This window comes from Rhinolophus sinicus, chromosome 13, assembly GCF_057876585.1.
Source record: "Rhinolophus sinicus isolate RSI-liver-muscle chromosome 13, RSI-T2T, whole genome shotgun sequence".
In the NCBI taxonomy this organism is placed as follows: Eukaryota; Metazoa; Chordata; class Mammalia; order Chiroptera; family Rhinolophidae; genus Rhinolophus; species Rhinolophus sinicus.
In genome coordinates, this window is record NC_142513.1 from 10,310,057 (window position 1) to 10,337,954 (window position 27,898).

The 27,898-nt window shown below is 51.5% G+C and overlaps 1 protein-coding gene across 1 annotated transcript in view; it reads left to right on the forward strand.

Annotated features, from left to right (window-relative positions):
* PREX1 (phosphatidylinositol-3,4,5-trisphosphate dependent Rac exchange factor 1) overlaps window positions 1-27,291 on the forward strand; it is a 178,627-nt gene extending 151,336 nt beyond the window's left edge. The window contains exons 20-40 of the mRNA XM_088789076.1: window positions 451-587; window positions 1,272-1,392; window positions 3,467-3,654; window positions 3,945-4,106; window positions 4,782-4,992; window positions 5,429-5,705; window positions 7,890-8,096; window positions 8,680-8,768; window positions 10,055-10,137; window positions 10,300-10,390; window positions 12,146-12,274; window positions 13,903-13,944; window positions 14,991-15,211; window positions 18,100-18,199; window positions 20,200-20,343; window positions 20,445-20,559; window positions 22,066-22,132; window positions 23,180-23,352; window positions 23,730-23,832; window positions 24,109-24,176; window positions 25,631-27,291. Of these exons, the coding sequence (XP_088645202.1) occupies window positions 451-587; window positions 1,272-1,392; window positions 3,467-3,654; window positions 3,945-4,106; window positions 4,782-4,992; window positions 5,429-5,705; window positions 7,890-8,096; window positions 8,680-8,768; window positions 10,055-10,137; window positions 10,300-10,390; window positions 12,146-12,274; window positions 13,903-13,944; window positions 14,991-15,211; window positions 18,100-18,199; window positions 20,200-20,343; window positions 20,445-20,559; window positions 22,066-22,132; window positions 23,180-23,352; window positions 23,730-23,832; window positions 24,109-24,176; window positions 25,631-25,673 (2,771 nt within the window). The 3' untranslated portion in view covers window positions 25,674-27,291. The remainder of the gene's footprint in view (window positions 1-450; window positions 588-1,271; window positions 1,393-3,466; window positions 3,655-3,944; window positions 4,107-4,781; window positions 4,993-5,428; window positions 5,706-7,889; window positions 8,097-8,679; window positions 8,769-10,054; window positions 10,138-10,299; window positions 10,391-12,145; window positions 12,275-13,902; window positions 13,945-14,990; window positions 15,212-18,099; window positions 18,200-20,199; window positions 20,344-20,444; window positions 20,560-22,065; window positions 22,133-23,179; window positions 23,353-23,729; window positions 23,833-24,108; window positions 24,177-25,630) is intronic.
* Window positions 27,292-27,898: the final 607 nt, after the last annotated feature.

Sequence of the window (27,898 nt, forward strand, 5' to 3'; positions counted from 1 at the left end):
CAGTTATCCTGAGTTGAATCCTGGCTTCTCTTAGCTGCATGACCTCGAGAGAGTCACCTTGTCTCTCTGATCCTCTGTTTTCCTGTCTGCAAAATGGGGCTGCTCCTGGTCCCAGTATCACAGGTTGTTGTAGGGCTCTAAAGAAGAGAAAGCTCTAGAGTAAAATATACCTGGGTTCAAGTCTAGCCTTCCTTGCTGTGTGACCTTGAACTAGCTGCTACTTCTCTGAGCCTCAGTTTCTTCTTCTGCAAAATGGAATGCCAGTCCCTGCTTGGCCCACTGGAGTGGGTTGGAGAGTGGCTCCAGGGTGGGAGGGACTGAGGTGAAGAGTTTGTGTGTGTTTGGGGTGTTGAGTGGGGGACAGGGTTAATTAGATTCTTGTTCTTGCCTGTCGCTGCCCCAGGCCCTTTTGGCCTGACCTTTGGCTTCAAACACTCCCCTCCCCCTTAGGCTCAGAGGCTGCGGCTGCAGGGCTCTGTGCTGGCCAGTGTATCCTGAAGGTCAGCGGCAGCAATGTGATGAATGACGGTGCCCCAGAAGTCCTGGAGCACTTTCAGGCATTCCGGAACCGCCGAGAAGAAGCCCTGGTGAGTTGCCTAGCAGCCAAGGGGATCAGGGAAACCCTGCTCAATGGGGTGAAGGGCTAAGGGCCACCCTCCTTTCTCTGTGGAGAAGCCTGAAGACGTCACAGTGTTTGAGTGGGGTGGGGCTGCCTTCCTGGTGGGACTAAACTTAAACCCTATGCCACCTCTGCCTACCTGAACAGGAGGAGCTGAGCTGTGATACCTCATGGCCTCAGTGTTCACAGCTGTGAAATGGGTATGATAAGGCCCTCTTTTCTTACACACAGACATATTGGGCAAATAGTCATATTGATGGTAAAAATTAATGCTGTACTTAGGATGGGGGTTGGGGTTCTGTGGAGGGTGATACTTGTTCATTCAGTAAGTGTTTATTGAACACCTACTATGTGCCGGACACATTTTAGTCCCTGGGGCCACAGGAGAGATATGTTTTCTGCTCCCAGGGATCTTACATTTTCAAAGGCATTTCCCGCCATCCCTCATCCCCTCGCCTTGGTTTCTGTGGGACTGAGAGGTACCTCAGGAAGGTTCCAGAGTGAAGTCTTAGAGGCCTCTCCAAAGGTGGTGTCACTGACAGGCTAAAAACCTGAGATTTGGAGTCAGACAACAGTTTGCACTGTGGCCCCATCCCTTCCTCCCTGGGCTCCCCATGTCGTGGCCGCTTCTCTTACTCTGCTCCCCTCACAGGGTCTGTACCAGTGGATCTACCACACCCATGAGGCTGCCCAGGAGGCCCGAGCCAGCCAGGAGGCCCCCGGCGAGGACCCCAGTGGTGAGGGGGCCCAGGCGGAAGACCAGCCTGACTCAGGTAATGGGACAGGTGGGCATTGTGACAGAGACTCCAGAGGGCACTGGGTCCTCTTCTGTGTCTGCACGCCTCCCTGGGCCCATCCAGTCTATCTGGATGCCATTAGTTCTGTAGTAGTTTCTGATTGCTGATGTAACACAGCACCACAAACCCGGTGACTTAAAACAACACACATTTATTATCTTACAGTTCTGGAGGCCAGAAGTCCAAAATGAGGCTCACTGGGCTAGAATCAAGGTGTCAGCAGGGCTGCATTCCTTTCTGGGGCTCTAGGGGAGAACCCATTTACTTGCCTGTTTCAGCATCTAGAAGGTGCCTGCATTCCTTGACTTGTGGCCCCCTTTCTCTGTCTGCAGCGCCAGCAATGTCAGCCTAAGTCCTTCTCATCCTGTCATCTAATTCTGACTCTTATGCTTCCATCTTCCTCATTTAAGGATGCTTGTGATTACATGGGGCTCACCTGGGTAATCCATTATACTCTCATTGTAAAGTCATCTGATTAGAACCTTAATTCCATCTGCCCACAGTGATTTCCCCTGGCCATGGAACATAGCGTACTTACAGTGTCCGGGGGTGAGGATGTGGGCGTCTTTCAGGGACCATCATTCTGCCCATCATGAGCTCCCACCTTTATCTCTCCAGCACAGCCTCAGCCCTGCACACCAGAATTGTCTTTCTACCTGCCACCCCTTAGATGTCTAACAGGCATCGCAGACCTCGCATGGCCAAAATTGAACTTCCCCTGAAATCTGCTTTTCCCCTCAGTGTCCCGTCTCCATCCTTCCAGATTCTCGAGCCCCAGACCTTGGAGTCTTCCATGACTGTTCCCCTTCTCCTGTATCCCTCCACCTTAATTCTAGCATCACAACTTGTTGCCTCTGCCTTCTTCATGCATCTGGAATCTGATCACTTCCCACCACTTCCATTGCTGTCTGGTCCAAGCCACCATCATTTCTCACCAGGACTATTGCAGTAGCCTACCCACTGTTGTCCCTGACCCGCCTTACCTCTCCTCCTATGGGTAGTCTCAAAAAATAGAAGAGAACCTTCCAGGGTCTCCTGCCCTACTCAGGGCATATACCAAGTCCTCATCACGGTCTTCCAGCCCAGCCTGGCTCTCCGACCTCGCCTCTCATCACTTTCCCACTGGCCCTCTCTGCTCCATCCATTTCAGCCTCTTGTTCTTAAATGTCAAATGCCCCAGTGCCTTTGCACTTGCAGTCCCCTCTGCCTGGAATGCTCTCCTCCAGAGTACTTCTTACCTCACGCTCCTCACCTCGCTCAGCTCTCTGCTCAAATATCACCTCCTCAGAAAGTCCACCCTCAGTGCCATGATTAAATAAGTCCTCTGTTTCAGTGTCTCTTTATCCTATTTTATGTTTCTTCACTGGATGTATTAGTTAACACATATCTTGCAGTGCCTGCTTCATTTCCTAAATATATCACTTCCTAGCTCTGTGGCCTCTGAGGAGTCACTTCGCCTCTCTGGGCCTGTGTTAATTAGGATGGACACTGGGCTATGTAAAAACATTGACTCAGGAAACTAAAAAGTCTGAGCTTGCATGCAAGCTCCAAGTCTGGTTTGATCCAGTGTTTCATATCGTCTCATGAGGTGTCTCTTTCTCGCCAATGCTGAGCTCTGCTCCTTCTGTCTTGGTTTCTCTATTACACGATATTTTCTCCACACAGTGGCTCCGACATTTTGGAATCCGGTTGAAAAAGAGAATGTCTCCTTCTCTTTGTAGATCCAACAGAAGTCCCAGACTTGACTCATTGGCCAAGCTTGGGTCCCATGCTTGTTCGTGAACCAATCACTGAGTAGGGGAAGGGTGCATGTGGGGGATCCCCTTTTCTGAGCCACATAGACTGGGAATGGGGCACAAGGGTTGATTTCTAGAGGGAAAATCTAGGACAAGGGGTGAACAATAGTGAGCTGGCAAAATGAACAGAGCTGCAGCCAGGCTTCAGTTTCCCCATCTGTCTAACAGGAGCTGTCCATGGTGCTGGGTCAGGGGTTCAGCTGGCTAAGAGATGGAGCCCCCTCCTCAGGGTTGCCTGTCCTTTTGATTTTCAGCCTTCCCCCTGCTGTCCCTGGGTGCCCAGATGTGCCTGCATGAGGACAGCCCTGTGGTCAGCCTGACCGTGGACAACGTGCACCTGGAGCATGGCGTGGTGTATGAGTACGTGAGCACAGCAGGTGTCAAGTGTCATGTGTTGGAGAAGATCGTGGAGCCCCGCGGCTGCTTCGGCCTCACTGCCAAGGTCTTGCTGGGTGCTACTGTGCCCTGGGGTTGGGGGTGGGGTAGAGCAGCCTGATTCTCATTTCCTCAGAGTTAGCCTGGAGCCCTGGATTCTAGTCCCTGCCCCACCACTTGATAGTCATGGAACTCAGGAGAGTGATCGACCTCTTTAGCCTCAGTTTACTCATCTGCAAAATGGGCCAGCAATAGACCCTGCCTAACGTGGGTATTACAAAGAGTTACTGTAGATCAACAACATAAGACCCTCCCTGGCACATAACGAGTGCTGAGGGGCTGTGAATGTTTCTGCAGATCCTCGAGGCCTTTGCTGCCGATGACAGTGTCTTCGTGCAGAACTGTGGGCGGCTCATGGCCCTGAGCAACAACATCAAGACCATGTCCCATTACGAGTTTCGTAACATCTGCGACACCAAGCTGGAGTGTATCGGCCAGAGGATCGCCTGCTACCAGCAGGTACCTGTACCCTACAGAGGCTCCACCTGGGGTGTTTTGGTTGTCAGTGTCAAAACCCACCCCCAACTTAGCTTAAACAAATAGGAGAATGTGTTGGGTTATAGTACTGAAGAGTTCCAAGGTGGACTTCAGGCCTGGTTGTATCCGGATATCACTGTCACAAGGACGGGGCCTCTCTCCTCCTCTTGACTTTGTTTTCCTGTGTTAGCTGTGCTGTCAGGCAGGTCCTCCTCATGTGGTAACAACGTGCCCCCTCGTAGCTCTAACCTTAGCAACCCCAGAAGAAAAGGAACTCGATGAGAGCTTTTATTGGCTTGGTGTGGGTCCTTTGCCTAGCTCTGTACCAGTCACTACAGGAATGGGGAGGTAGCCTTACCTGAACCTCTTGGACTGTGGGCCGGGGGGAGACGGTTCCTTAAGGACAGCTCACGTGTGCAGCTGAAATGGAGACATGAATGTAGGTTGGTACTCAGAGGCCTCAGGTCTCTCTAGACCCTTCCCTGAAATTTGAATCCAGTGAAAGGCAGTGCAGGAGAATCCACTTTTCCATTTGGAGCTATTGGTATTTTGTCTGATTTGGAATGTCTGGCTTAGGCCAGGTTAAAGTGGGCACTGGGGGTGGGCCAGAATTCCCAGACCCCTGAGTCACAACCCCATGTCCCCCACCTTTCTCAGTTTGCAGCCCAGCTGAAGAACAGGGTCAGCCCACCCTTCAAACAAGCACCCTTGGAACCCCATCCACTGTGTGGCCTGGATTTCTGCCCCACCAATTGCCACGTCAACCTTATGGAAGTGTCCTACCCCAAGACCACGCCTTCGGTTGGCAGGTCGTTCAGCATTCGCTTTGGTCGCAAACCCTCCCTCATCGGCCTTGACCCTGAGCAAGGTAATTAAGTCTGTTAGAAATTGTGTTTGGATCTCACACTGTACATACTTAAACGGAACATGTCTGGAGGCCAGCAGTCCAGGGCTGTAATGGCGGCTCCACAGTCATCAGGGTTCTAGGCCTTTCTATCTTTGTATACCATCCTCTCTAGAGGTAGCTTTCATCCTGAAGGATGTCTCATGGTATAGAATTGCTGCCAGAGTACCAGTCATCACGTCTGCATTCCAGGCCGGAAAAAGATCACAGTAGTTGAAAAGCATATGAGCACCAAACTGAAACTTTCTTCTTGAAGTAATCTAGTGGATTATAATAATATTTAAAAGGGAAACTTTTCTCATTCATTGGGGTTCTAGAAATGGGTTTATACACTTCTGTCTAAGAGGGTTGTGGATGTCTGCGCGCTCTTTCCAAGTGAGCTCTCCCTCTCTCCATACAGGTCACCTGAACCCTATGTCCTACACCCAGCACTGCATCACCACCATGGCTGCCCCATCCTGGAAGTGCCTACTTGCTTTTGATGGGGACCCCCAACACCAGGGTCTCCATGACAGCAGCTTTGGGCCAGCCAATGGGGCCCTGGGCATGGAAGACCGGGGCCTAAGCTTCCTCCTTAAGCAGGAAGACCGTGAAATCCAGGATGCCTACCTACAGCTGTTTACCAAACTGGACGTGGCCCTGAAGGAGATGAAGCAATATGTCACCCAGATCAACAGGTGAGCCCCAGCCTCGCTGACACTCTGGCTGGGGAGAGGGAGTGTTAGAATAAGGATTCTTTGCATCGGGGGGGCTGTCCTGTACATTATAGGCTATTTACTGGTGTCCCTGGTCTCACTAAATGCCAGTAGCAGCCCTGATTCCCAGTTGTGACAACCAAAAATGTCTTCAGACCTTGCCAAATGACTCCTTGAGGGTGGGGGACAAAATCACCCCTGATTGAGAACCACTACGCTACTGAAATGATGGACGTAGGCAGCAGTCATCAGTGGAGGCTAAAACTATTTGGTGAAAGGCTTTGGGGAACTTTATAATTTTAACACTGCAGACAGACAGCTGGACACGCTGTCCCTTTCGGTGGAATGCAACAGGACACACACCTGTAGGCACCACCTACAGCATGATCTTGCTAACAGAAATCGCACCATTCTCTAACGGAAGCTCCAGGTCTCCCTGCTTGGCTGTAGGATGGAGGGGTTAAAGGATGGTGACATGGCACCGTGGGGATGCAGTTGGCCAAATCCAGAGGGTGGGCGATTCTAGATGACAAATGATCTGGTTTCTTTAAGAAATAAATGATGGGTGGTAGGGTGGGGAGCAGGTCCAGGGAAGAGGAGAATCTGTTCGAGAAGAGACCGAGTGCAGCATCTGGACCTGGTGAGGGTTCTGTTTCTAACACACCATCTGTGAGAAGACCCTTTCGAGACCATGAGCGACACTTGAACATGGGCTGGGTACTCGGTGGTATTAAGGAATTATTCATTTTGTTAGCTGTGGTAACAGCAGCCTGCTTATGTTTAGAACAGTTTCTCAGCCTTGACGCCATTGACATGTGGGCTGGATAATTCTTTGTTGTGGGGCTGTGCCGCACCGTTTAAGATATTTCTCAGCATCCCTGTTCGCTACTCATTGGATGCCACTAGTTTCCCCCACCCCCGCCCGCTTGTTATGACAACTGAAAATATCTCTGGAAGCTGGTCAGTGTTTGCCCCTCAGGAAACATGCTAAATTGCTCCATTTTTCCTGCAGCAGGGGGCAAAATCACCCCCAGTTGAGAACCAGTGCATTAAAAGAAAGTCCTTGTGTGCTAGAGACACATATGGAAGTGTTTTACAGGGGAAGTTTATGATATCTTAGATATGTTTTAAATACTCCAGGAAAATAAAAAGCAAGAGGAGAGATTGAAGAAACAAAGGTGGACCCTGGGTTGCCATTGTTGAAGATGGATACTGGGTACCTGGGGTTGTTCCTACTGTTCCCTCTACTTTTTGTGTATGGTGGAAATGGTCCATGATAAAAGAAAACATAATGTAGGGTCTGGAGCTAGAAAGCCTGGGTTTGAATCCTGGGCCTGCTACGTACGACGTAACTGGGCAAGTCACTTCTCTGAGCCTCAGTTTCCGCATCAGTAAAATGGGGCCGATCACAATGCTGACCTCATTGAGATGTAGTCGGATTACATCACCCAGGGTTTACTGAGCACTTACTAGGCACCAGACACTCTTCTAAGCATACGTATTTTAAGCGGACATATTTTAACTCCCTTAATCTTTATACCTGCCTAGATATTAATGTTACTCAGTTTTACACATGAGAAAACAGTCTCAGAGAGGTTACATAATGAGCTGTAGGTCTTTAAGCTAGGAAATGGCAGCAGTGGAATTTGAATCTGGGGTCTGTCTGTCTTAAAAACCTGTGCGCTTGACCATCATACTCCGTGCCGTGGGTTGACAAACTGTGACCTATGTACCAAGTCTCCAGGCCACAACCTGTCGTGTTTTTTTTTTAAATAAAGTTTTATTGAAACACAGCCATGACCATTCATTTACATAGTCCATGGTGCGTTCACACCAGTGTGGCAAAGTTGAATAGTTGTAACTGAGGCCATATGGACTACAAAGCTTAAAAGATGTGCTGTCCTGGTCCTGTTCTATGCCCTTGAACCTCCTGCAGCTTGGCCATGAAATAAAGAACCTCTGTGTTTCACGCCCCCTACAGGAGGAGCGGTGTATGCAAACTGCATTGTTGCTGGTGGGATTTTCAGGGAAGGGATACAAAGCATTTGATGGTTCCCTCTGCTGAGGGTCAGTGGTGAGGCTGGAGGTCAGGGCCTTGTCTGAGTTCTCCATGGAGGCCGTTGAAGCCACGAGTATGTGCCCTAAGTTCAGTCTTTGATCCCACAGGCTGCTGTCCACCATCACCGAGCCCACCTCGGGCGGGTCCTGTGATCCACCTTTGGCTGAGGAGGCCTCGTCCTCCCCACTGGTCAGCGAGGAGAGCGAGATGGACAGGACAGACCACGGAGGCATCAAGAAAGTGTGCTTCAAGGTGTCTGAGGAAGATCAGGAAGACTCGGGTCACGACACCATGAGCTACCGCGACTCCTACAGGTGGGGCAGCCCTGGCGTCACGTGCGGCTGGACGGGGAAGGCCAGTGGGACAGTTGAGGCCACTGACCCCTGGGAAAGTCAGAATTAGGGGGACATTTCCCAGGAAGCTGTGGGTAGGGGCACTGTTGCTAAACCATGTGGTTCTGGGGGGAGGGGGTATCTAAGCCCCCAGAGCACATCCCAGGTGCACCCTCTCTCGGTTCCCCTGCCCCAAGGCTAATGTTTCAGGGTCTGTCCTGTTGTGGGGACACGTCAAAGTGTGGTGTGTGCAGGGGTGTCCAGGGACAAGGCTGTCCCACGAGGGGAGTGACAGAAGTTGACACCCAAATGAAAACAATTCATTGTCCTGCAATTTCTGTGTTTCCGTGCTGGGGCCTAAAAATGTTTCTCCACCGTCAGACACAGAAAACCAACCAGGACAACATTCCCTGTTCCTGGCACTGGCCGTCGGCTTTGAGTGCCCTCTCTGGGCCAGTTGTTCACCCGTGGAGCCAGGGGTTTTGTCTACACTCCAGAAAGTGGGTTCTGGGTACCAGGCCCAGAGGGTGTGATGACTCCTCTCTTCCTCTCTGCTCCTTTGCAGCGAGTGTAACAGTAATCGGGACTCCGTGCTGTCCTACACCAGCGTGCGAAGTAACAGCTCCTACCTGGGCAGTGACGAGATGGGGTCTGGTGAGTGCAGGGGCTTGTGCTTGAGGAGAGGGGTCTCTCCGTTGAGATTTCGTTTTGTTTGTTGTTACTTTATTATACTTAATGTTACATTATTTTGTATTATCTCGAATAGTGTGGTAGTATCTTTCCTTTCATTCGCTCGTTCAGCATCTTTTATTGAGCACCTATTTTGTGCTGACACTATAGCAGTGAATGAAACAAAAGATCCTGGTCCTTACAGAGCTGATGTTCTCCATGAAATGTCATGGGCATGGAACAGATGAAAACATACGTGATACAGTTATAGATCGTGATGAGTGCTCTGACATCACTAAAATAGGGTGACCTCATGGTTCCCATAAAAGTGACACATACTCAGACTAAAACTTCAAATGACACAGAAAACTTCAAAAGAAGTACGTGGAAATAAGAACCTCAACCTCTTCCCCAAAAATGACCATCAGTTACATTTGGACACCATTGGTGAGCACATAATTCTGCACAGATGGACATGTGGGTGGATGCTGAATGGATAGACAGATATAAATAATATTCTATAAATTAGATTATACTCACTTGCAACTTTTTCTGAAAGATTGAAATTTGTTTTTACTTTAGTGTCATTGATTTCAGCCTTTAAAAAAAATTCCACTTTGTGAATAGATCAGACATCCACATGTTTCATAATTCAAATGGCAGGTGGTGACAAGCCTCCCTCCCACCCTTATAACCCAGCCTCCCAGTTCCCAAGCTCCCACTGTCACTATTGCCTGTGTGATCTTCCAGAGGGAGTCTGTGCATAAAAATTTAATTTTAATTATACTTCAATTTAACAGAAGAAAAAGAAGCTCAAGCAAAAGTGAAGATATTGCTGAACTTTAAGTAAATATTTCATCACATAAGATATTCAGCCACAAAAAAACTGTCCCTGGGGAGATTTTAGGAAGGAGCTTACATGTGACAGCTGATTTAACTGAAATAGCTGGGTGATGGATCAGGAGACTTGGGGTCCAGTTCCTTTTCTCTGGTTCTCAGTTTCCTCATTTGCAGAATGGAAATAATAACAATGACTTAAGTTGTGTGATGCTTTATTGCATTTTGCCCACTTTGAAGATGAAGAAACTGAGACTCAGGGAGGTCAAGAGATTTGCCCAGCGTCACACTGCCAGGATCTGGGTCTGTCAGACTCCAAGTCGCTGTGGGTTTTGGAACTCTGTAGCTATTACGTTGCCTTCTTGGAAAAAAAATTGGAAAGGTGTGAGATGGGGCAGGAATAATTGATGGCTGTTTCTTCTTTCTTCTGCCAGGGGACGAACTGCCCTGTGACATGCGAATCCCATCAGACAAGCAGGACAAGCTTCACGGCTGCCTTGAACATCTCTTTAACCAGGTAGGACCTTTGTTCCCAACCCTGGCCTGACCTTGGGTTCCTCTTATCACCCCTGATGAGAACCCACAAGCCAGGAGCCGGGGCAGGGGCTGTGGGTCATGGGGTCCTCACAACCTGGAAGGCCACAGGGACCCCACTAACCCAGAGCTTCCTGCCACCCAGGTGGACTCCATCCACGCACTTCTCAAGGGGCCAGTCATGAGCAGGGCTTTTGAAGAGACCAAGCATTTCCCCATGGACCACAGCTTGCAAGGTGAGCAGAGAGGAGTCCCTCGACAGGACTAGGAATGACATCCCGCATCCAACAAGGAGACAGACAGCCTGCAATGGGGCATGAGTGCTGGACTGGAGGCAGGACAACCAGGTCACACACTCAGCTTAGCCCCGCTCCTGCCCAATGACTATGGGCTAGTCCAGGGGCCGTCAAGTTCAGCCCATGGGCCAAATCCAAGCCATGGCTCAGTTTTGTACAGACTGAGCTGAGAATGCTTTTTTCATTTATAAAGGGTTGTAAAAACAAAACAAAGAATATGTGACAGAGACCGTATGCCCTGCAAAAGCCTAAAACAGTTCCTATTTGGCTCTTTCCATTAAAAGTTTGCGGACCCCTGGGCTGGTCCCTGAGGCACTTTGGGCCTCCATCTGACCGTTTGTAACAGGAAAGGAAGGACGAGCACAATTTGCCAAACCTCAGACACCCACATCCCCCCTTTCACCATTTTGGCCAGAGTCACAGAATCTACCTACAGCTTTACATTTTTGAAAACCATATTCATTTGCTGCGCGTATAATTATTGTCCTAACTATTTTGAAAAAGTATCTCCCTCTTAAATATTTAATTTTGAAAGGAACTCATTAAACTTCCTATGTATGTAAAACCAGTATAACATGCCATAAAATAATGATGACCATGATAAATCCAATGGAAACAGCCACAAAAATGTCATCCTACTATAGAGTCAGATACTGCTGCCTGCTCAGAGCACGTTACTCGTGAGCGGGATCAGTGAGAAGTGTTAAGGACTTACCAGCACCAAATTGAGACTGTCTTGAAATGATTGAGAGGAAAAGAATTGACGTGTATATTCTCTCACCTATCTTTCCTCCCACCTACCCATCCACCCACCACCATCCGCCCTCTCATCCATTCATCCAGTAAGTAATTCGCAGGACAAGCTGTGCCAGCCCTTGTGCTGGGCTTGGGGGACCCTGAGATGTATGTGACACTGTCCCTGACCTCAAGGGGCTCCCAGTTGGATGCAGCAGTTACACCGAAATAAGGGTAGGAAGTGGTGAGGAGTTGGGGTGTCCTAGCTCAGCTGCCCCTCCTGCTGTCTCTGGATCATCTCTCCCAGGGATGGACCTCAGAAAGCAGAAACATCAAACTCAGAGGAAACCAAACCATAAATATCTCAGAAACCTGGGACCCCATAGCAGGAAAGAGGCCAAAGGAACAGGGGCCTGGGTCTGCTTGGCCTTTGAACGGTGATGCTGGGGCCAGGTTCAAGTCCCAACACTGTCACGACCCAGCTGTGTGACTTTAGGCAGGATACCTTCCCTCTCTGTGTCTGGGCTTCCTTCTGTGTATAGGGAAAAGGTTACACTAGGTTATAACTCATGTGCCAGCTCAATTGGTGTGGCTGTGAGGAAGTAGTACCTAAGAATCCTGTGACTATGTCCAGGCTCTGGAGAAAAGAATGCAGTGATTGATTTTTGATGCCTGCCCTGGATTGGTTTCAGCTGTGTGGAGTCACGCCTCAGACTAGCAGGAGTGCTGAGATCGATGAGTGATGAGTGATGTCTGCCATGGGTGTGGTACTGTGAATCAGTAGCACACTTACCATGTATTTGCTCTCCATGGAACAGATAATACCCAAGAGTCCTGCCAGCATCCTCGAATGAGGATTCTGAGCTTTGGAATCTGGTAATGGCACACAGGCCTTTGTGCCACCTTTCTCCAAAGCTGTCTCTGTCCCTTTCCTGCCCTCATGTCATTTTCCTGCCCCAGAGTTCAAACAGAAAGAAGAGTGTACAATCCGTGGCCGGAGCCTGATCCAGATCAGCATTCAGGAGGACCCCTGGAACCTCCCCAACTCCATCAAGACCCTGGTGGACAATATTCAGAGATACGTGGAAGGTCAGTCGGGCAGCGTGGCGGGTTTGTGGCCTTTGGCTCTTAATGTGGAAGGAGGAGGAATGCCCCATATGTCCCCATGCCCGGGGGGAGAATGACATGAGCAGGTGTCCTCCTTTCTCAGCTGAGTGTCCTGTCCTAGACAGGGCCTTGGGACTTACACATTTGATCAAGGAGCTGCTGATTTTGCGTGCCTGGGGTTTCCTTGCAGGGTTGGGAAGCTGAGAAGCCTGAGTTGTTCCTTCTTAACTTCTGAAATTGTGCTTTTAATTCAATTCTTTGTATTTACTATCAGGGTCACAAGCTGGGAGCCCCCTGATCAGACTTGGGCCCACAGATAGGCTTTGATACTATAGCATAAAAAAATGTGAATCAGCTGCCAGTGTTTATAATCCGCAATCACACATAACAATCTACATTTCTGGCTGCTCTAGAATAGTCACAAGATGCAGCATTAACAGGCCTACAGTCCACAGTCCCACTTGCCTGGAAATGAAGGTAGCTCCTTTTAGATGGGGCAGTGATACCTTCCAGTTCACCACAGTCCCCACCATGCCCTGCTTCCTGGTGTCTGCCTCACACATCTTACGTTATCTGCCTGGGTCTTGGCAGCATTTGAGTCTGGGACTTCTGGGTTAGAAGGACCCCAGACTAGAGAGGCATTGGACCAGGATAGCAGGAGGTGCAAAGTATCAGAGCTGTTCCCCCAGGAGCAGCAGCCCCTGGGTTAGAAGCCTGTGTCGGCCCTGAGCTGTCCTGTTTTCCAAAACTGTAATTGGTTAAGAACGTGGACTCTGAGCCCGATTGCCAGTGCTCGAACCCCAGCTCTCCTGCTTACTGGCTGTGTGATCTTGGCAAATTTCTTCAGTCCTCTGTGCCTCAGTTTCCTTGTGTGTGAAATGGGTTCATACTCCCCTCACGTGTTGTTGTGAGGACTATGTCAATACAGATAGGGCAGTTAGTACAGTGCCTGGGACACGGGAAGTCCTTAGTAAGTATATGTCGTTGTGGCCGCCATTCTCATTACCACAGCCAGCCCGGTGCCTTAGTGCCTCTCCAGGACAAAAAGTATCTCAAAGAGGCCAAATCCAAAGGCTTTTCAGCTTTTTCTTTTAAGCCCCTTTGGGCCTAAGAGCCTGTTTTTGATGGAAAGAAACCAGGATGTTAGGCCTGTGCCCGGAAGGTCTGAAGTTTGTCTACATGTGTGCAGGGCTGTGGCTGTGGAGGTGTGCATACGTGCCTGAGTACACCTGTGAGTGTATGTGGGTCTGAGTGTGCACCTGTGTGTATGTACACATGTAAATGTGTGCCCACATGCATGTAGAAGGTGTGGGCTGGGAGCTCTGGCCCAGGAGTTGGAGGGGCTGGTTTTAGTCTCTGTTTGGTGGGTACAGCTGTACCCATGTAACAGCTGGCATGCAACGAACAGTTGGCATTGCATCCCCTGGAAGTCAGGAGGGTTCTGGAATCCACCCAACATTCAATCATAGCTTCTTTAGCAGAACTATACGTTCCCAGAGCTCCAGTACAGAAGGTTCAGAGCTTGGGCTGCAGGGAGGGCCCAGCTCCGTTCGAACCTTCTGCTAACTCCTCCCGGCCCATTTTCCTTTCTCTACCCCTTCTCCTTCCAGATGGGAAGAACCAGCTGCTCCTGGCCTTGCTGAAATGCACAGGTGAGGGCTTTGAAGCAGCAACCGTCTGTGATTTGCACACACCCAGGTGTATCCAGGAGAGGCCATCCTGGCAGTGGGTGCCCGGGGAAGGCCTCTTCTGCCAGCTGAGGTTGACTTTCCCCTGGTCGTGAGGCCCTGCACAGGAAGGAAGTCACATTATGCTTCTCACACCGCTGATAACTAGCTAGACCTCGCTCGCCTCCTCCTCTTGCCAGGGGACAAGTCTCAGGGCCCTGGAGCCAGGAGCCTGTGTCTTGCCACCTCCCAGGCCTGAGTGGATCTTGACAATGACACAGGATAGATAGAGGACCAACGACTAGGGAGACTCTTTGTCAGCCGAGTCCCCAGCCCCAACTGGGACTTCCTATCCGGCAGACCGTGGGGAGGAGAAGGGGCTGATGGTGGCTCGGGGAAGCTGGAGGATATTCTCTGTCCCCCTTCTTTTCCGGAAATCATCAGTCACGGGGCAGCTGAAATAGGATGTGGGTTGGAATTGGTCACTGAAAACCAATTGGCCAGAGCCAATCATGGAAACTAATCCCTTGTAGAAGACTGGGGCCCTGAATGAGTGATCGCCCCAAATCGGCCAGTTCTGCAAACCACGTCAAGAGCAGGGGCAAGGAAGGCGGGGCAGGGGGCAGGAAGAAGGCGTCCTTCTCAAAACTAGAGAAAATGGTAAACTGCAGGTCTTAAAACGTGGAGATTGGCAGAAAGGCTTGGTGTCATTGGCCTTCAACCAGCCAAGTCTGAGAAACCCCCTACCATACGGAGAAACAGCTGAGGGTTGGGGTTCAGGGGAAGCCTTAGAAACATCACAAGGCCGATGGGTCACTGAGAGAATCGAGGTTTTCAGCAAATGGGCTTTTTGGAGAATGGATTTTTGTGGCGTTGGCCTTTGGTGGCTGGGGTTGACTTGTGGCAAGTTGGCCCAGAGGCTAGACCGATGGGGAGGGGGGTTGGTTCTGCTGGGAGTGGGGGGCTTTGGGGCTTGGGCCTGCTGGTGACCCAGGAGCACCAGCCCAGCGAGGCCCCTCCCCGCCCTCCAGACACCGAGCTGCAGCTGCGGAGGGACGCCATCTTCTGCCAGGCCCTGGTGGCCGCCGTGTGCACCTTCTCCGAGCAACTCCTCGCGGCCCTCAGCTACCGCTACAACAACAACGGCGAGTACGAGGAAAGCAGCCGGGATGCCAGCCGCAAGTGGCTGGAGCAGGTGGCGGCCACCGGCGTTCTCCTGCACTGCCAGTCCCTGCTCTCGCCGGCCGCGGTGGTGAGTGGGGGAAAGAGGGAGCAGGTGCCCCTGGGAGCCTGAGCAGGAGGCTCTTGCTTCCTCCCTCAGGCGCTCGCTCAGCCCCTAGTTCATTCAGCAGCTGTTTGTTGAGCACCTACTGTGTGCCACTGTTAGAGGCACTGGCGTACGTAGTGAACAAAGCACAGAGCTGTACTCAGGGATCTTACATCCTAGTCAGAGGAGACACATAAACAAAATCAGGAAAATAAGTGGCGTAGACCAGTGGTTCTCAGCCAGAGCAGTTGTAACCCTCTGGGGACACTTGGTCATGTCTGGAGACATTTTAGGGGAGAGGAGGGACTACTGGTGTGTATGGAGGCCAGGGATGCTGCTGCTAAACATCCTACAATGTATAGGATGTCCCCCTGTCCCCAAGAATTACCGTGTTTCCCCGAAAAGAAGACCTAGCCGGACCATCAGCTCTAATGCGTCTTTTGGAGCAAAAATAAATATAAGACCCAGTCTTATTTTAATATAATATAAGACCGGGTATAATATAATGTAATATAATATAATATAAAACATAATATAATGTATAATATAATACCGGGTCTTATATTAATTTTTGCTCCAAAAGACGCATTAGAGCTGATTGGCTAGGTCGTATTTTCGGGGAAACACGGTATCTGCCCCTAAATGTCAGTAGTGTCACACTTGAGAAAAGCTGGTATATAGTGATAAGGGTAAGGAGAAAAATTGATCAGGGAATGGGACAGGAAGGTGTGGGGTGGCAACAGTTGAAAGTTTTGATAAGGTGGCCAGTGAAGGCCTCACTAAGAAGGTGACATCCAACCTAGGAACTGGAGGGAAAGAGTGAGCCATGAGGATACTGGGGAGTAGCCTTCCAGGCAGAGAGAACAGCAGGTGCAAAGGCCCTGAGGCATGAGCTTGCATGCAGTGTTTGAGACACAAGGTGCGGGTTTGACTGGAGCAAAGACGGGGGGAGGTGAGTCTTGGGAATTAACTGGGGTCAGACGGTACGGGGTCTTGCAGTCTGTTGTGGGACTTTGGCTGTTACTCTGAGTGGGTGTGAGCAGAGCAGGGACAGGATCTGACTTGGACCCTTACAGAATCACCCCTGCTGGATGGGGAAGACTGAGGGCTAGGGCAGAAGCTGAGAGGCCAGTAAGGAAGCTTTTGTAATAATCCAGGTGAACTTCCTTGGTCCAAACAGCATTTCATTCAATCCTCTTGGTCGCCCCAAGGCAGGTCCTCTACACCTACATTTTAAGGAGAACACTAAGACCCAGGCAGCCAGGTTTGAACTCTGGGTGTCTGACTCTAGGTCCAGTAACCCCTAGGCTGTCCTGCTTTCTCTTTGTCCCTGATCCCCCTGTCCTTCCACTCTCAGGGCTCAGAATCAGGTGGGTCCCTCTGCTGGCCCCGGGGGAGGCAGAGCCAATGACTCATCATTTTGGGGTGCCAAAGCCTCAGAGACGACGTCCCCCAGATGTGCAGCCTGCAGCAGCACTTGTTCCGTGCTGTTGGCTCCTGCACCCCGAGTACCCAGGCTGCAGCTCCCCCCACCTCTGCCTCCCTCAGCCTCCTAGACATTTTCCCAGGCGAGGCTGAAGGCCACAGCTGTTGAGAAAGCATGGCTTGGTCGCGCCCTCTGCTGGTCAATTTTGCACACAGGCACTGCCACTGGTTCCTGGAAAGCGCCACGGAGCCTGGAGAGGCAGCCGGGAACACCCAGCCTTCACCCTCCTCTTCTCAGATAAGGAGCCCAGGACCCAGTGCGTTAATTCACCAGTCACCACAATGTGCCAGGCTCTGTGTGCCGGGGATCTGAAGCTCACTTTCTAGTTGGGGGGAGTCAATTGGGAAGGAAGGAACAGGCAGGAGAGATGGAAAGAAGGGGAGTTATGCAGAAGGCTTAGAAGGTGATTGAATTTCTTTGGATTTAAATGTTCAGAGATGGCCTCTCTGAGGTGACAGAGATGATGGTTGAGCTGAGAACCGAGTACCAAGCCAGCCAACTAGGTAAATAGTCTGAGGACGAGTGTGCTAGGCATGTGCAAAGGTCTTGAACAGAGGCCATTGTGGCTGGACAGGAGTCTGCCAAGGGAGTTGGGGGATGGGGTCAGCGAGGCCATATCTGCAGAGCCTGGGTCTTTATTCTGGGAGCCGAGGGAGGGTTTGGAGGCTTGGAGCAGGTGAGTAATATATGTTTTTCAAAGATAACTTGTAGTCACAGGGGAACCCCGGGAGTCTGACGCTAGGCTTGGCAACCCCTACGCTGCCCTGTTCTCTCTACATCTCCTCTTTATCCCTGGCTGCCCCTTGTTTGGGGAAAGGGTGGCAGAGGGAGACCCGTGAAGAGGCTGGTATCGTCCTCTCGGAGAGACGATGGCGTCTTGTGTTGGGGGTGGTGAGGAGAATAGAGGGATGTGGATAGATCTGGGGTTCATTTTGGAGGCCAACCCATCAGGACTTGGTGATGGGCCGTGTATAGGGTGAGGGGAGAGAGAAGTCAAGAAGTCCTTAAAGTTAAAAGCTTGGGGCTTAGGCTGCTGGGCGGATGCTGGGGCCCTGTGCTGAGATGGGGCCTCCTGGACAGGGTTGAGGAGGAAAACGAGGACTTCATTTGGGCTGTTAGGTGTGAGATGGTTGAGTTGGATTGCAGCAATGGCCCAGGTGAGGGGCCACCGGGCACAGGACAGCAGAGATGGGTTCTGAGCTTGGGAGGTGCAGACCAAGCAAACCCGATTTCACGGCCAGCCCTGGAGAACCCAGCACAGAACCTGGCTCCTGGGAGGCGCACATCTGCTATGTTGACCAGACAGACTTGACTCACCGCATCTTGAAGTGAAAACCCCAGGAAGGGGTGGCATCTGAGACTCCTTTACCCTGTGTTCCTTCTGCAGAAGGAGGAGCGGACCATGCTGGAGGACATCTGGGTGACCCTCTCGGAACTGGACAATGTCACCTTCTCCTTTAAGCAGCTGGACGAGAACTACGTGGCCAGTAAGTGATTCCTCCCACCCCACCATGGCAGTGGGGGTTCTGGAGTGGAGGGGACTTCTCTAGGGTCAACCTGTCCTTCCCTGGCCACCAGACCAGTTGTCCAAGGTTGACCCAGGATCCAACGCTTTCAAACCTCATGTTCCAACATGAGTCTTAAAGCTGAACCTTGCAGCCACATATGGAAAAGAGGGGTTTCTTTTTGTATGAACCCAGATTTCTCCAATAGCTGTTAAAGGGGAACAACAACCAGTACCCAGTTCTTATTAAAATTCCTAGAGATCACCTTCTTTGGGACACAGACTTGTTAAGATTGTCTAAGAACTTGTACCGTTTTTTTCTTTCTTCCTTTCTTCTTCCCTCCCACCCTCCCATTCTTCCACCTGCCCACACACATATCCTCTCATCCATTTACTCACCCATTCACCCATCCACCATCCCATCCATCCATCATCCATCCATCCATTCATCCTTCCATCACTCCATCACCCACCCATCCACGCATCCATGATTATGAGCTTGTAATATGTGCCATGTGCAGTTGTATCTTTGGGAGATGCAGTGGAGAGAAATACGGCAATGGTTCCTTCCCACCTGGAGCTCACAATCTAGCCCAGTGGGTCTCAGTCCTGGCTCCAATGGAATCCTCTAGGGAGCTTTACAAAAGATACTGAAGCCCAGTCCTGGTGCTTAAGATTCAGTCTATAGGGTGGATCCTGGGCACTGGGATTTTGAACAGCTTTCTGGGTGACTTTGATGTACAGCCAGGACTGAGAACCACTGGGCTGGGTTCTAGAGCTGTGGTTCTGTTAGTGTGGTCTCTGGAGCAGTAGCACCTGAGAGCTTGTCAGAAAGGCAAATTCTCAGGCCCCACCCCAGACTTCCTGAATCTGAAACTCTGAAAGTAGAGCCTAGAAATCTGTGTTAACAAGCCCTCCAGGTGATTTTGAAGCACACTGCTCTAGATCAGTGTTTATCAACCTTTAAAAATTATCATCTCCATAAGGAAAAACTGTTCAGACAGTTTTTTTCCTAACCCCATGAAATTTTAATACCACGGATAAACTGTGTATCTGTTTATGTGCTGTATGTACAAGTATATCTGTACTTTATACATAACGAGAGGAAATTTTGGAGGTTGTTTTTTGCCCTCCCCCAAGAACGAGTTTTAACTTCCTTGAGGGCGACATTGCTTAGACTAGAGTCTGTTGAAAATGCATAGACTAGAGTCTAAAGGACAACGGGTTTCATTTCATGTACCAATTGGAATTGATCGGCAGTGGCTGTCTGTCTATAGGCCAACTTGGGTTCAGGGAGAACTATCGATTGATTAGTGATGTCTGCCATGGATGCAGGATTGGGTGTCAGTGCCACCCCTGCCATAAGCTCTTCCCCGTGGGTGTAAATAGATGCAGATCCTGTTTGAGGGCAGTGTTTGCCAGGCAGAGTTCCAGGACTACCATGTGTGGGGTACAGGGAGCAGTGGTGAGGCTCTAAAGACAGATACTGACAGCTCCCTAATTGGGTTGTATCAATGTCAGGTCTAAGAATCAAGCAGTAGAAGATGGGACCTCTTGAAAGAGGCAAAATGGGGGTCAGAAGCTGCTCTTCTGAGTGTGGGAGGACCGGGATGGCTGAGGTTACCCCAGAGGGTGGGAGGGCAGGGAGGTCTGACACCACTGCTCTGTGGTAGGCAGACAGGATGTCACCCTGACGGTGGGAGGCAAGGGGGTCTTTAAGGTTGTCCCTCTGAAGTGGGGAGAACAGGGAGACCCCAGGACACCAGTCTGGGCTGTGTGAACCTGCGAGTCCCAGGCTAAGACCTTGAGGCTGGGAAGACAGAGGGGTCTGAGGTGACCCATGTCGGGTGGAGAGAACAGGGAGGTCCCAAAAGGCCACTGTGGAGGTCTGAAGGAAGGTCTGAAGCTGCCCTGACCGAGATGCGGCAGGGCTCCCCTAGGCCTTGGTGGTGACCCACACTGTCCCATCGTGTCCTCCCATAGACACCAACGTCTTCTACCACATCGAGGGCAGCCGGCAGGCGCTGAAGGTCATCTTCTACCTCGACAGTTACCATTTTTCCAAGCTGCCCTCCCGCCTGGAGAGTGGGGCCAGCCTGAGGCTGCACACTGTGCTCTTCACAAAAGGTGAGCTGCGGGTACTGAATGCGGCCCACAGGGGCCAGCCAAGGCCGCCTAGCGCACTGGGACCCAACCACCTGCCTGCTTTCCCTCTTCTTCCTTCACAGCTCTGGAGAATGTGGAGGGGCCACCTCCTTCAGGCAGCCAGGCTGCGGAAGATTTGCAGCAGGAGATCAATGCCCAGTCCCTGGAGAAGGTTCAGCAGTATTACCGCAAACTCAGGTATCTGTCTGGGCTACCTGTTGGGGACAGAAGCCTGGACACAGCCACGGGGAGTGGATGTTAGCAGATGAGACACCAGACAGTTCCCCAGCGTGGGAGTGGGCAAAATGCCTTTTCCTGAACATCTGCTGTGTGGCGGGCCCTCTGCTTACACAAGCTCATCAGATTCTCACAACAGTCATGGTCGGCCATTCTAACTCACTTTACCGAGGAGGAAACTGAGGACCCGGAGCACATACCCAGTTTGCCCAAGGTCACACAGCTAGTCAGTGGCTGGGCTGAGCTTAGAACTGGGTCTGTTTGGCTTCAAAGTAGGACCTTCCAACTGAAAGGAGCTGCCTGTTTCATTCTGTGTGGGGGTGGGAGCTGGGACAGGGCCCTGGGATTCTTGAGCATGTGAGTAAGGGGTGTGGCCCCCAGGGCCTTGGGTCTGCTCAGAGGAGACCCCCTGAGGGAAGTGGGGGGAGCAGGGGCCACATCCGCCAGGAGAAGCCTCAGGCCCAGAGAAGCAGCTCCCACTCCTGCCTCCCTCACCCGGCCCCTCTTCTCCTCACCTCCTGCCTCCGTGAGAAAGGTAGGCTGAGGGTCAGGAGACGGGGCACTTGGCGTGCGGGTAAGGGCTTCACCGTCTTGGGTCCCGGCTTTACCATTTGGAAATGGGAGGATGATGCTTTCATTCGTTTGTGGATGGAAAACATCTAGCTATGTTATTAAAACTGGCATCTCTTTGGATTGATTGCTGCTGTCAATCTATTCTGTGGCATTTGTTGAATATTTAAAATATTGCCCCTGTGATCATTCATGCATCCCTTCCTTCATTCAGCACATGTTAATCGAGACCTTCTTTGGGCCACGCTCTGTTCTGGGTGCTTGCTTGGCAGTCAGCAGTGACCAAATAAAACCACTTCTTTATAGAGCATAGATTCTAGAGCAACAGTTATCTGGCCCCCTCCTCCCCCGCCCCCCCCCCCATTTTGTCAATAAAGTTTTATTAGCGCACAGCCATGTTCATGCATATAGGTGTCATCTGTGACTGCTTTTGTGCTACAATGGTCGAGCCGAGTAGCATCTCAGTAGAGACCGGTCCACACAGCCTAAAATATTGACTGGTTGGGCCTTTGCAGAAAACGTTGGCCAAGCCCTGTTCTAGAGGGGCAGTGAGCAATAAACCAGTGAACAGAGAGCCATGTAATGTGTCAGTGATGAGAGCGCTCAGAGGACAGATACAGCAGGACAAGGGGAGAGAGGGGGTGTTGGGTGCTGATTTGGATGGGCAGTCAAGGAGACATGGCATTTGAGGCGTGCGTGGGAGGGAGGCCCTTCCTTGCGTCCTCCCAGGGCTGTTGGAGGAATAGGTAGCTGCAGGCATGAGAACTGTGCCAGAAGCTCTCAGTGGTTTCTTTCTGAGAGTTGTTGGAGGGCAGAGGGGCTACGACTGCAGTGGGAGAGGTGCTGCATGAACAGTGGGCATGGCAGTCCCCCCTCAGCCCCATCTTTCTCTCTCAGGGCATTTTACCTGGAACGGTCCAACCTGCCCACAGATGCCAGCACCACAGCGGTGAAGATTGACCAGGTATGTCCACCCTTCCATCACCCCTGTGTGGGCTCTCAGGTCAAGACAGAACACAGGGCCCAGGGTGGCACCCCAGCATCCTGACAAAGTAGCCCTAGGCCTCTGCAGTGCCTCCTCCAGGAAGTCTTCTGGGATAACTCCCTCCCCATCCTAGGAACCCCAGCTTCTTCCCCACTGCTGTGGAATTCTTCAGATGACTTGTTTTCGCTGGCACTCACTTGCTTGTGCCTCCCTCACTCCCTTGTTTATCTCAGCATTTCTCTGAGGTTGGAGCCAGATGTGGCCGTGCAGTGTTTTTTTTGTTTGCTTGTTTCAAATTCATTGCCAACATTCAAAAATCAAAAGATTTCCCATGAGATGGGGTTTCTAGCTTTTCTTGAGAAATAAAAAGATCTGGCTGCCCAGGGCCCACATTCCCACATGTTACAGTTGGCCTCTTGAGGGCACGCGCTCCAGGCCTCTCACTCATTTTCCAGGCTCAGGCAGTTTTAGGGTACTGGCCTCGGGACTGTGAGGCTGGGGGCTGTGAGAGAAGTGGTGGGCATGGTCCTTTGGGGGTTTGTAGTCGGGCTGGGAGAATATTAAGATAACACAGAAAGAACTGGCAAACCACCATTTTGTACTTCCACATGGTGCTGGAGGAAAACGGGCAGAGGGAAGGCTCTTCTTAGGGTGGTGCCCCTTGACGTGGTGACGATGGCTTGGAGAGGACAGGAGAAGCTACTTCATTGAGGCTTCGTTGGGGGCACACCTGGGCAGGTGAAGAAAGTGAGATTGGAGGCTAGGCCTGAAATCTGTTGTGAACACAATGCCAGCTTCTGGGGCACTGGGGAGCCACAGATGGTCCTTGAATAGGGGTCCTGGAGGGTTAATTGGGCTGTAATCCCCAGTGAGGGGAGCAGGAAGACAGCTTCAGTAACCAAGATGGACTGGAAGGAGATGATGGGGTAGAAGGCTGGGTGGGGACCTCCTCTGACTGTCCGTGTGTGTGTGTGTGTGTGTGTGTGTGTGTGTGTGTGTGTGTCTGTGTGTCCGTCTGTCTTGCAGCTGATACGCCCCATCAATGCCCTGGACGAGCTCTGCCGGCTCATGAAGTCCTTCGTCCACCCCAAACCTAGTGCCGCTGGGAGCTTGGGTGCCAGCCTCATCCCCATCTCCTCCGAGCTCTGCTACCGCCTGGGGGCTTGCCAGATTGCCATGTGTGGCACGGGCATGCAGAGGTGAGCTCTGAGCTGGGCACTGGGAGTGTCACAGAGAATGAAAGAGGCAGAGCGTGAACCGTAAACACTGACTGTGTGTGGGAGTGTTGACAGGCAAGGGAAAGACTGAGCGGGTGGGACAGGGTGGCTGGGGGGTCTTCTCTGAGAGGACCCCTGCGGAAGCGAGTCCAACAGTAATCTGGGGAGTGGGGCAGTTCTCAGCCCTGAGGCAGGAGCGCCCCCGGGGAGAGCAGGATGTGAGGCCCAGGGCCCTGCCTGGCATGATGGGCGGATGGTCAGGGTGGTGGTGCGTTTCCGGGAGTGTGAGGTCTCAGGGGCCATGGTGGGGCAGGAGGTCACCTGTCTCACCCGCTGTGCCTCTCTCCCCTCACCTGCAGGAGCACCCTGAGTGTCTCTCTGGAGCAGGCGGCCATACTGGCGCGCAGCCACGGGCTGCTCCCCAAGTGCATCATGCAGGCCACCGACATCATGCGGAAGCAGGTGAGGCGGCCCTGCAGCCAGGTCCCTGCGGGGCACCCGGGCCTGGGCATCCTGGGCTCAGGGCGTGCTGTGCCTCAGCTGGGGCAGGATGAGAGGCCATCTGCGGACTGGGTAGTCATCAGCCCCAGATGTGGTCCTTCTCTCCATCTGGAGGGGGCCCTGGATTTCCATTTCTAGGGCCTCGCAATACGCCCCATTCCTCACCCCACCGTACCCACATGCTTTCTCAAGTACCCGGAACTCTGTGCAGAGGCCTCACAGGTTCTTTCTTCCCAGGGCCCCAGGGTGGAGATTCTGGCCAAAAATCTGCGGGTCAAGGACCAGATGCCCCAGGGTGCACCGCGGTGAGTGGCTCTCCCTCCCCTCCCTCTTCTTCTGCCATCAAACTTCTGGCCTCAACCTCAGGCAGACCCCCTGGTGCTCAGATGGGCCTTCACCTCATTTATGAGGGCCTCACTTCAGGGAGCGACAGTCTGGTACCCCCAGAGGAGCTCCCACTTTGGCTGGGAAGATGGGACAAGGCCCCGGAGTGAGCCATGGGCAACGATGTGGTGCGATCCCTCATCCGCCCCCCACCACCCCTTCTCTGCTGCCTTTCTGTCCTCAGGGCCTCAGTCCATCTGCTTCTGTACTCACAACCCCACCTTCTCTCCTTGTTGATTTCAGACAGTATCGTGATACTACGTGGTGCCCCCTTTCCCAGTAGTTACTCATTTTAGTCCATCTGCTCGCTCCATCCCCACTGTCCCAGTTTGCTATCAACATCTGCCTACCGTTTTCCAATAACTTTTTATTTTGAAATAGTTTGAGTCACAAGAAGTTGCAAAAGTAGTACAGAGAGTTCCTGGGTGCCCGTCAACTCAGCTCTCACGTAACCACGGGACATTGTCGGAGCCAGGAAATAGCAATACGGTGGCTCATGCACAGACCTTACTGTTTCATCAGTTTTTATATGCACTCTTTTAACCCTCATTTCTTTTTAATACTTTCATTACCCTGCTCCAGGCATCGTTTTTATCTCTTTTCCTGTATTAACTCATTTGCTCCAAACAATAACCCTGTGAGCAAGATACTATTATTATTCCCAATTGGTGGGGACACTAAGGCACAGAGAGGTTAAGTATCTTGTCTGAGGTCACAGAGCTACTAAATGGCAGAGCTGGGTTCTGAATGCAGCAGTGTAGGCCTGGGGGCCAAGCTCCTAACCACTGCTGCCTTGCTTCTCTCTCTTGCCCCTGTCATCGCAGCTGCCTCCTGTCTGGTCCCCCTGCCGTCATTCTCCCCACAGCAGCTCTGCCTGTCTCTCCTGCTTGGAACCCATTAGTGGCTCCTTTTTACTTACAGATGAAAGTGGGTGTCCTCCCAATGTAGTCATTAAGAAAACCAAGGCAGCTCTCTGTGTGCTGCAGGGAGAAGCCCCCAAGATTATATTAAGTGAAAAAACTTAGGGGGTAAAGCGCTGTGTCTGGTTTGCCACCACTAGTGTGGAGAAATGTGCACGGCCCCACACATGTAAACATACACCCACACACGTATCTTAACATAGAAACACACACACAGACACATCTGTAATTGTAAAGCTCTCAGCAATCTGGAGGGAGGAGAGACTGCTGGGGGAAGGGGACTAGACAGCTGGGGGAAAGCGTGGGCAGCATAAATATTTTTCACTCTGTATTTTTTATACCTGTTGAGTTTTGTGTTCTGGACATGGGTTAGGTGTTCAAATAAAAATTGAACTAACAATATAAGGCCCCGGCCCACACCGGCCTTCCTCATCTTTTTTGCCTCCATCGCCTAGGCTCTACCGCCTCTGCCAGCCTCCGGTGGACGGAGACCTCTGAACTCCGAGATGCACGGCGCTTGACTGCGTCCTCTGGAGCTGGGATTTGGGAGGACACCGGTCCACGCCGGCCTTCTCCAGAGCTGGCCCAAGGCCTCTGCTCCCGCCTGCTCCAGGATCTGCCCAGCCTTCTCCATCACCTTCTGTGAGGACAAGCGGTGGCCCCCACTGTCAGATGAGCTGGCTGATCAGCCCGGTCTCCACCCTTCTGCCAGAAGTCTGCGTGGTGCTGGGGACCCACAGAGTTCATGGGTACACCCAAGGCTGGGGCTCCTTCCCACAAGTCCCCAGGACACAGGGGAGAAGTCATGGGCACTGCAGCTGGAGCCCTGCAGACTCAGCTCCCTTGGGATGGCTCAACCTGCACTTTTGAAACCCCTGGTTTCCTTCTAAGTCCACATTCCAGGCGACACGTGTCTCCGCCTCCTCCTCATCCTAGCTCCCAGATTCACCCCTAACCCTGTACTAACCTGCTTGGTGGACTCGGAAAAGCCAGGCCTCTGCCAGGAAAGACAGAGGGACAGGGCACAAGACCTGTTACCAAGAGGACTCTCGAAAGCCACACCAGCTTCCGGCAGCACCGCCATTGGAACTTCAGCCATCAGCCCTGGGCATGAGATTTGCTCTGACTTTATTTATATGGCGTGAAATCTTTATGTTTTATTTTGGAGTTTTATGTTGTTGGTGGTGTTGTCGAGACTTCCCCCCACCCCAAGTTGTGCGGTTATATATTTGACATTTTAAATTTCAAAGAAAGGTATATTGTCTAACGGGACCAACATAAGGTAGTATTGACAACTTTTCCCAGTCCTACTAAAAAAAAGAAAGAAAAACTAAATTATTGAAAATTCAAAAAAAGTCAGTATTTCATCCTTTTTAATATTAGGGTCGTAAGGCATCGCCTACAGGTATGGACTGTGATTCCTTTTCCACTCACCCCAGCTCTCCAGCCGTCGGTCAGTATTAGATTGAATTACTTTGCTCTCTTTGAATGACTGGCCACAAGGGTTTGAGAGGTGGTTGGGCCAGTTCTGGGGACCGGAGGGGGTTGAACCACCCACCTGAGATGTTGTCCCACACAGGTGTATGTCCTACAAGGTAGGAGGGCCACTGGGAAACACTGGGTGGTGGCTTCTGTAATTTATTTTTTTGACTTTAGCTCAGAGCCAGGCATTCGGGGCATCTCAGTCAGCTAGAGAGACAGGAAGCCAACCTGCCCACGTTCTGGTCACAAGGACCCACGCAGGGACCCCTCAGCAGTTTGTCCTTTCTCGCTCCTGTATTCCAGCAGGGAAATGTCACAGCTAAGGCCCTTGGCTGGTGGTGAGATCGGTGTGGGTTTCCCACTGCCCCTGAGGCTTAAAGCCCCACCAGCATGTTGGCCCTTTGGGTTCCCAGGGACCACCTTCTTGAGCACTAGACTGCAAGAGGCAGGCTTGTTGCTGGACACTGGTGACGCTGATACAAACAAGGACCTGCTTTAGCCCCGTGGGGGAAACCGAGAGGGGCCCCTGAGGGCAAGGGCCTCGTGCACTGGTTTACTTTAAAATGTACAGATTCTTCTCATTAAAATCATGATAGATTTTTTATTATTATTAAAAGTCAGTTTATAATACAAATATCTTGATCTGTGGTGAGTTCCTTTGGGGCCGACCCTGGTGGCGTGGGGGTGGTGTGGCCAGCTCTATGGTGGAATGAGCTGGGGCTTCAAAGATGGCACGGAGGTCTGTGAGATCCATACAGCAGGGGTCATTGAGCCAGTGACCCCTAGTCATTGATGTTTTTGAGCTTCCGTTTCCTCCTCTAAAATGGGGACAGTATATATTTTCCCTTGGAAGAGCAGTGAAGACTACCCGAGTGCACTGCGGGTTTGTGTGCCAGGAAAATAACGGTCTTTATGTTGCATTTCACCTTTATTTTGGGTTCTGAGCTCCCATTTCACTGAGATGGTGGAAAAATGTGACTCTTTTTCCAGGCATTTCCCACCTCCTCCTGAGTGTCATGCCAGGGTTCAGGGTAGGTCCTACCCGTCTTCTGCCCAACCTGTAAGGCCCATTCAGGTCTGGGAGCTGGGATCTGGGCTGGAATGGAGTTCCAAAAGCACGTGGGTGGGCTGGTTCCTGGCCAATCAGAGTCCACTGATTGGACCAATCTGGACAGACACCAGTGCAGAGCACCTAGACCTGTCATCTAGGTCTCAGGCTGTGAGCTGTTTCTCACCTGCCT